General features: G+C 32.4%; 1 protein-coding gene across 1 annotated transcript in view; it reads right to left on the reverse strand.

Moving 5' to 3' along the window:
- The window catches only part of LOC106461331 (DNA repair endonuclease XPF-like), a 42,131-nt gene extending 33,128 nt beyond the window's left edge, over positions 1–9,003 (reverse strand). The window contains exons 1-3 of the mRNA XM_013921149.2: positions 8,621–9,003; positions 5,363–5,474; positions 2,669–2,765 (exon numbers count right to left, since the gene is read on the reverse strand). Coding sequence (XP_013776603.1) covers positions 2,669–2,765; positions 5,363–5,436 — 171 coding nt within the window. The 5' untranslated portion in view covers positions 5,437–5,474; positions 8,621–9,003. The remainder of the gene's footprint in view (positions 1–2,668; positions 2,766–5,362; positions 5,475–8,620) is intronic.
- Positions 9,004–9,319: the final 316 nt, after the last annotated feature.

Below are 9,319 nucleotides of genomic sequence, written 5' to 3' on the forward strand. Positions count from 1 at the left end.
AATTTCTCTCTGTAATTATACTGCACACAAAGTATAAACTGAAGTTTCACAAACACCAGAGCCAACTAATTTGTTTCTCTAATTATACTGCACACAAAGTATAAACTGAGGTTTCACAAACACCAGAGCCAAACAATTTGTCTCTATAATTATACTGCACACAAAGTATAAACTGAAGTTTCACAAACACCAGAGCCAACCAATTTCTCTCTGTAATTATACTGCACACAAAGTAAAAACTGAAGTTTCAACCAGAGCCAACCAATTTCTCTCTGTAATTATACTGAACACAAAGTATAAACTGAAGTTTCACAAACACCAGAGCCAACCAATTTCTCTCTGTAATTATACTGCACACAAAGTATAAACTGAAGTTTCACAAACACCAGAGCCAACTAATTTGTTTCTCTAATTATACTGCACACAAAGTATAAACTGTGGTTTCACAAACACCAGAGCCAACTAATTTGTCTCTATAAGTATACTGCACAAAAAGTATAAATTGAGATTTCACAAACATAATTTATATCCTTCTGATTTGAACTGCATATTTACTTTTTAATTCTGGTTACAAAATGTTTTGAAATTATTAATAACCACTGTTTCTGTATTATCGGATACCAACACCATGTTGTGGTGAAGTGTTGTTACTGGTGATGAAACAAACGGCTATATCTTTCAATTAAAACATGACAAACAGAAGGGTAACATAAGTGAACCTAAGATTCTAATTTATTTTAAACAACATGAATAGTGAATAAATATAATATAATCTAATATATATATACGTGTGATGTTATCAGAGTTCAGTAAACACAGATGCACTAAAAACTAGTGAAATAATAATTATAACAAACAACAAGACAAATGACATTTCCTTAAATTTGCCCAGACACAAATTAAGTTTTTATGCTGTATACTGCATGATTTCACACACGTATATGTATATATGTGGAACTGATTCAGTTCTGTATTTCCATAATATGGTATATGGAAAAACTGCAACACAGATGTACAAGAGACTGCTGTCAGCATGCCACTCAATGAAAAATATGTGAATTGAGGAAGACATACCAACTGGTGGTGGTTAAACAAGAAGACTCAAAAGTAAAATGGAAAACGTTTATCTTGGACCCTCTCCAGAAAAACAACAACTTATGGTTGAACTTTCACAAAACTTAGATAGTGATTTTGGGTGGAAACTAAGGGCAGTCAGAGACAAAAATTTATCTTCGCTCACTTTCTCACACTATGGTGTGGTGTATACTAATAATGCTTATTGTTTATAGCTGTACTGTAATAGTAGACACCACTACTGTTTTACTACAACTTTACTCAACAGGAAAAAAAAATACTGTATTAATTTGCGACATATACTTGTTAATATGTTACAGTGGTTTAGGAGATGTTGAGGTCACTGATTAAGTTATATATGATACGTATTTCTGCCAGTATGCTGGGTAGAAGCAACGGACATGGAGTTGGATGATTACTGGAATTTGCTATATGATTATTCACTGGGTCAAGTAATCTATTATTGTTACACAAGACTTGGATAGTTCGAATAATCAAAAATAGTAGTAATTGGAAACACTAATTTTGATTAGTTGATTATTTTCAAGTATTGTGACACTAATCAAGTTGAACTAACTTGTATTAATCAAAAACAATAACAAGAAATCATAATGGCAATATTTTGATTACTTGGAAATTTGGAATAATCAAAAAGAGTTATAATCATAAATACTAATTTTTATCAGTTGATTATTTTTTGTGACAATAATTGATGTAATCTATGCTCATAGGTAATTGATTGTATTGATCAATTGTCCAGCTCTAAATGGAAACTGAACTGATAAAGGGTTAGGTTTTCTAAAAAAAAAGAGGAAAATACATTAAAAATGCATTTTTTAACTGTGGGGATGTCACTAATCACATTTAAATAACAGGTATAGGTTTATAATGGGAAACAATATGCTGTTCGGACAGCTCAGTTTTGTTGACTGTAACTTATTGCGTAAGTAGTCTGACATATTAGAAATTATCATGTTACTGTATTCTAAAAGAGGCCTAATGTAAATTTTATAAATAAGGATAATCAATCTTATTAAACCCTATAGAGAAAGGTAAAGAAATGTTATCTAAATGAATGAAAGACTGACACAAAATGCTTCATTAGGTTGCAATTTTAAGGTTTAATTGACAAAAATGGATTTAATGTTGAAATAAGATATCAATGTACATGTCATCAAACCCATGAAAGCAAAGAAAGCATATTTCTTAGATGAAGTCAGTCAATTAAAGTTAAATCCACCTGTAAGCAAAGAAATCCAAAAGACAAAAAGTGATTTCAAGTCATTTCACAATGATAAATGTCTGTTTTCACATGTTTAATGCGAGTACTTTCCAAATGCAAGAAAAGAATCATACAGCAGCAAATAAGATCAGTAATGAAGATTTTCTAAGAAAAGTTTTCCGTCAAGATCTTACTGCCCATGAGACTAAGTAGTATAATATAAACTGCTTGACACAATGTCTAACAAACTCTTAAAGAAAGCAAAAAGCTACAGTTATGGAACTCCAAGTGATAGGGCTTTTGTGCTGATTTTGTTTATCTCTTAGCAACTGAATCAGAGTCTTGATTCAGAATAACTATGTGTGTTCTCACCTCTTCACGGAAAGATGTTCCTATCACCAGTATCAGGTTTCCAGGATGATTGTATACTTTAATTAAATTTAGCAGTACACGTTCAATTCCAAGACCCCTGTAATTTCACCATAAAAATAAACATTAGCACAAGCAAGATATTTGCATAAACTGATAATGAGTCAGGGTAAGAACTTAAGTGGGATTCAAACCCCAGCTATACAGGAGAATCTATCAACATAGATACAACTTCCTAGACTACTATGTCATTACCTAATTTCATATTTTCCAAGAGCCTCAAGGTCCTTAAGCCATTTCAATCTAGTGGCTGTGGAGAGTAATTCTTCATTAAAATTATCAAATAATAATTGAAAAAAAAAAAGATTGATAAAGGTGCTACAGTTGTCAAACCCCAGTTGAGGTTAATATATAACAGAAAAAGCTTTTTTTTTATGTATCAGTAATACATTTTAATATATATTTTGCTTTTTCAACAAGGACTACAAGAAATGTTACCATCCTTATCTTTCTTAATCTCAAATAGATACAAAAACATCTGTTTTTGATGAGATATAAATATTTAGAGCTGTTAAAAAATATGAAAACAGTGGCATTCCATCAATACCCTAGATTTTGGTCATAAGTTCAGTTTTGTATATATATATAGTCATGGCAGTTTTATTCCATTTTGCTAACTTCCCTAGAGTCATAGTAGTGTTACTCCATCCTGCTAACTTGCCTAGTGTCTCAGTAGTTTTACTCTATCCTACTAACTTGCCTAGTGTCTCAGTAGTTTTACTCTATCCTACTAACTTGCCTAGAGTCATAGTAGTTTTACTCCATCCTACAAACTTGCCTAGCGTCTCAGTAGTGTTACTCCATCTTACTAACTTGCCTAGAGTCACAGTAGTGTTTCTCCATCCTACTAACTTGCCTAGTGTCTCAGTAGTGTTACTCCATCCTAACTTGCCTAATGTCTCAGTAGTGTTACTCCATCCTACCAACATGCCTAGAGTCTCAGTAGTTTTACGCCATCCTACTAACTTGCCTAGCTTCTCAGTAGTGTTACTCTATCCTACTATCTTCCCTAGTGTCACAGTAGTGTTACTCCATTCTACTAACTTGGCTAGTGTCACAGTAGTGTTACTCCATCCTAACTTGCCTAGTGTCTCAGTAGTGTTACTCCATCCTAACTTGCCTAGTGTCTCAGTAGTGTTACTCCATCCTATCAACATGCCTAGTCTCAGTAGTTTTACGCCATCCTACTAACTTGCCTAGAGTCTCAGTAGTGTTACTCTATCCTACTATCTTCCCTAGTGTCACAGTAGTGTTACTCTATCCTACTATCTTCCCTAGTGTAGTAGTGTTACTCCATTCTACTAACTTGGCTAGTGTCTCAGTAGTGTTACTCCATCCTAACTTTCCTAGTGTCTCAGTAGTGTTACTCCATCCTAACTTGCCTAGTGTCTCAGTAGTGTTACTCCATCCTAACTTGCCTAGTGTCTCAGTAATGTTACTCCATCCTACCAACATGCCTAGTGACTCAGTAGTGTTACTCCATTCTACTAACTTGCCTAAAGTCCTGGTATTGTCACTCCATCCTTCCAAGTTGACTGCAGTCATTATCATGTCTCAAGACTTAACCACAACATTTTCTTTTTTCTACAATTTTGTTTATAACCATCAAATTATAATCAAATAATACCTAGAATTTTAAGGATATCAAAAAAGACCAGGCTCAGGTATCTTTTAGGCTTAGTTCCGAATGTCAAATTAATAAACTCTTCTTTATCTGCAACATTTTTTCTTTCTATGCCTAGCAGTTCGAACCAGGGAGCTTCTCAAATCAAATGAAGGAAATCAGTATTTAGTATATTTACACTTAAAAAACATGTGTAAGGGGACACCATGCAAATAAGATTTAGTATTCACTGCTCAGCAGAAAATTTTAAAAAGAACATTGCAAGTAAAGAAGACTTTCTTATGTAGACATTTACATCACATTATAAGCTCATCACTGTAAGATTCCTTTATAATACTGAATATTGTAGCAACTGTACATCCTGTAGAGGTGTTATGACTAGAAAACTACACAAATACTTTTGGGAATAAAAGACTGACTTAATTTGGTACAATAATACATTTCTATGCAAAATGAGTCAGAACCAATTTGCTCATTTAACTTCAGTCTGAATCATCTTCAGTGTTTTAAATTGCATTTGTTCAAGTGTTTAAACCATTTTTTACAGTCTTAGTAGTATTATAGCATTTATATTGTTACATCTCTGGTCGTTAGTAAATTTTCCGTAAAAATTATTTTCGAAGAAACTTTAGCGATACAAGTCCTTTCTTAAATAAAACTGGTTTATTCTTTCTGAATACAACTTTGCAATACACTTAATTTCCACAGTCACGCTATAACAAATGCTATAATTCACTACGAACATCTCACGTGCTCGACACAACTGTCCGTATCTATCTCTGTCTGCAGTTCAATTACACATTACATTACAATGTTGCCATCAGTTCTTGGCGGTCTTATATACAGCTAATACCGAAAATCTAGTAAACACTCGAGGCTTCACGAACCTTCGAGAATATGACATGTTACTAGCGTCACGTGACCTCCACTGTCGTAACAATATGTTACAATAGACAATATTACTTCAAGACCTTTCTGTCATATAAAATAAACAAGAAATCTGCTTTACTTACTTTGCTGTGATAACCAAACCATCTTCCTCCACAAGTTTCAACAACAACTCATTTTCAAACTGCAACAGTCCCATAACTGTTCTCTGGTGTCTTAGACTGTTGGAGCTAGAAACTGTTAATAGTAACATTTTAGTTTTTCTATGAAATAAAAGACATCTAAAACAGGTCATACATTTAAAACTTTAACTTTAAGGTACTGCATAAAATGTATTTTCATTATCTATATTTTCCGCATACATAACAAGAGCAAAAATGTATAATTATTATTATCAATTTGAAAGGAAAGCCAATTTTTTCTATCAGTAGTAGTAGTAGTACTACTACCAGTAAAACACCAAAATTAAGTACATTTAAATCCCCATATTTGAATACTTTAAATAAAAACACCTTTAATATTATTGAACTAGTGTTTCACTAGTGTGTGGTTAGTTGGATATATTGTAATCTAGCCTTAAATTATTTCCTGTAGATTGTTGTAATATCGTGCACTTTGGGTTAGTTAAAATTGAATATATTTTTTGAAATATTTAATATTCTTAACATTGAACTGTTATAAATTTAACTAGCTTAAAACAAAAATGGCTGAAGTAACATTGTATCTTTCTAAAGATGTGTACCCTCCAGAAATGTCAACAGCTGACCAAAAATGTAGTTTAAGACTGATAAAGAAATTGTTGTTGAAGGGTTAGTATAGTATGATTTTACACCTTGCACATCCTGTTGTTATTGGATAAGTAACTTTCTGGTTTCAAATACATGTTGAATTTATTATAACAAGGTCTTGGGCTCTTTAATGAATTACCAATACGATGTTTCATTTTTTGTTCATATATATATAAACACATACACACACAAACACACACACAACTTCGTGGTGATTTATAATTTTTTACAGATAGTCAACTTTACCTGAAAGCCCAACCACAGAAACTGGTTGTGGCTTGTGAAGAAAAAGATATGTTGGGGATGCCATCAAGGATAGAAGAAGACAGTAACAAAGATTACAGAGAGGTTCTATTGGATAGGAATTGAAGAAGATGTGAAACAACTGGTATTCAAACTGTAACTTTTCCAAAATAGCTTTCAACCACCCTTACACATTTTATTCATGATAAATTAAAAACTATCATTGTTCATACAAAATACTGTTTTTTTTAAATCTGCTTAAAAGATAAAATTGTGCAAATCGATACTTGTCATGTACAATTTTTTATAATATGTTTCAACAGGTGATAACAATATAAATTCACCTGCTTGATTTATCACCTTATCACTTTAAAGGCTGGCTGTAATAAAAAAATTTAATTAGATTAAACACTGTGAAATATGCCAGAGGTTTGAAATGTTGAAGACTGCTGCACCAATCCTTCATCCTATCAAAGTAACCAGACCATGGGATATGCTTGGTATTAACTTAATAGAGCCATTACCAATCACTAATACAGGTCATTGCTACATTTTAACCTGTACACATTACTTCACCAAATGGGTTGTTGTTGTCCCATTATTTAATAAGACAGCCCCTGAAGTTGGCAGCCATCTGGTGGATATATATAATAAGTGAATCAGTTTGTGTATTGTTTGAAATATAGCATAATGTGCATTTGTAGTAAATATTAACACTACTTGAAATTGTTCTAATAAATATGAAAGAAATTAAAAATATAAAATTCTTGTAATCCTCAAGCTTCAGAATAAATAATCCTTTGACAGTTATGGAAATCCTGATCAAGTGTTGACAGACCAAGGGCAAGAGTTTGTGAATGAGATAGTGATTTATAATTGTTTAACAATGTACTAATTATGGTCATTTAGAACTAGCTTTTATAAGCTGAATGTTTGATTTAGCTTAGTTATAAATGTTTTTAATTTTTTATTAAAGGACAAAATGAGTTAAAATAGACAAAGGTGTTACAGAAATAAACCATCAATAGTTTTTGTTAGCATGTGTGTATTTACATGTATGTATCTTTTTAGGATTAACCAATACATATTTCAAGTGTTGGGAATCAGACATACAATAACTTCTGTGTACCACCCTCAAACAACTAGGTTTGACAAAAGGACAAATGGAATTATTGAAAGAGCACTCAGCAAACTGGTTGATGAACAACAGAATAACTTGGAAGAGAAAAAAAAAAAAAAGATATTGGTGTTCCTGAAGACCCAATACTTGAAGATGATATTACTACCCATGTAGAAAATATGGTGTAGAAAAAAACTATGCTACATGAAGAAGTATGTAACCCATACTGAACATTTGCGATAGCTCTGTATTACCTCCGTAATTATATCTTATACATTTATACAGGTCTTTTATTATGATGTCTACCTCTTTATAAAAAATTCACTTTGAAAGGAATGGAACTAATCAACACCACCCACCAATTTGTAATGGACCACTCCAATGAAATACTGTCCTATTGTAACTAAACTCCCAAACATATTAGATGTGTTAATTACTGTTTGTGTAATACATTTCTTGTTTTTATTAAATATAGGTACAGCACTTGTGTGTATCAACGACTCTTGGTTATTTTTTCACAGGCTCTTGGTAACACTGAAAAATCCCAGGCAAGACAGAAGAAGTATGAGAAGAGTAAGGAAAAAGGTAGATAAAGTGTTTCAGTTTCAACCTCATGCCCTAGTGCTTACAAGAAACATGCTGAAACTGAACAATAAAGGCTATAAACTGGAAAGTTCATGGAAAGGCCCATACACAATTGTTGAGATCACCAAGAAAGGGGCAATGAAATTGAAGCATTTGGCCAGTTGAATGTTATTGAAGAAAAATATTTCAGTTAAGCAGTTAAAGCCATACTTGAAGGAGGTGTTTGTTTTTTCCATAAAGATAAACAAGTATCTATATATGTGTGTATGTGTGTGTGTATATACACACATTAATCAATTTACTGTTTACTGTACTTAAATTTAATACTAAAAGTTAGTCTTAGTGTGATATTTTTTTAACTAATAGTTATAAGAACTTCCTAAGTTTCTTCTAAACATTCTGTAATATAAAATTAAATAAGGAATTGATACTTTCATTATATTTTCAATCAATTACAGAATTTTAAAGAAAGTTTTTAACATTTTTTTTAAATAGTCCTTGTATGCTGTTAGTGTTATTTAGTGCTAGGCTACAGTAGTACTAACTTAGCATTCATTTGTTCAGATACTGAGATAGGCTTATAAATAACAAATGTAATAAATAATACAGTGAAGAAGGCCATTTTTATTACATAAAATAATACTTACTTAGTATGTTTGTTGACAATGAAAAGCGAAATGATTAAAGTTTGCACAAACAGACATTTAGTAAAACTTAAGTTACGATACGGTAGGATGAAATTTAAATGACGGCAAATTTTCGCGGCTTTGACTTTTAAGCTGCGAAATCTCACACCGCCTGTATCGAGAAAATTACCGGTAAACGAAATTTTACTTCTCGCGTCCACGAGCACTTGAGTGTATCACTAAAGTCAGTTAACATCCTTTTAATTAAGTCCAAGAAATTCGACGATCCGGAACTACAGAAATGAAACTGGACATCCGATAATTCACTCAGGGTTCACCTTTGTTTGTAATAGTAATTCCGACCTTGAACTGTTAATCAAAGAAAATGTCCTTAAAACAATGTTTCTTGTTTTAAATATAACACAGTCCTATACACCGAGTAGTCACAAGTAAATAGACACCTAATTTTTCGTCATTTAACTGATTTATGCTAACTAATTTATGTTCACAGAGCACTATATAAATGAAAATGGTCCGCACACTAATTATTTTGTGCTACAACATGCCTAGAACTCAAGGTTCTCTCGAATTGTCAGATTTTGTTAGAGGAAGGATAGTTGGTCAAGCAGATGGTGGAATAAGTCAGCGGCAAATTTCGCAGAATTTGGGAATCCCGCTTTCAAAAGTCAACAGAATCATCGTGCAGTTCAGGAAACACGG

The sequence above is a fragment of the Limulus polyphemus genome, unplaced genomic scaffold (genome assembly GCF_000517525.1).
Source record: "Limulus polyphemus unplaced genomic scaffold, Limulus_polyphemus-2.1.2 Scaffold935, whole genome shotgun sequence".
NCBI lineage: Eukaryota > Metazoa > Arthropoda > Merostomata > Xiphosura > Limulidae > Limulus > Limulus polyphemus.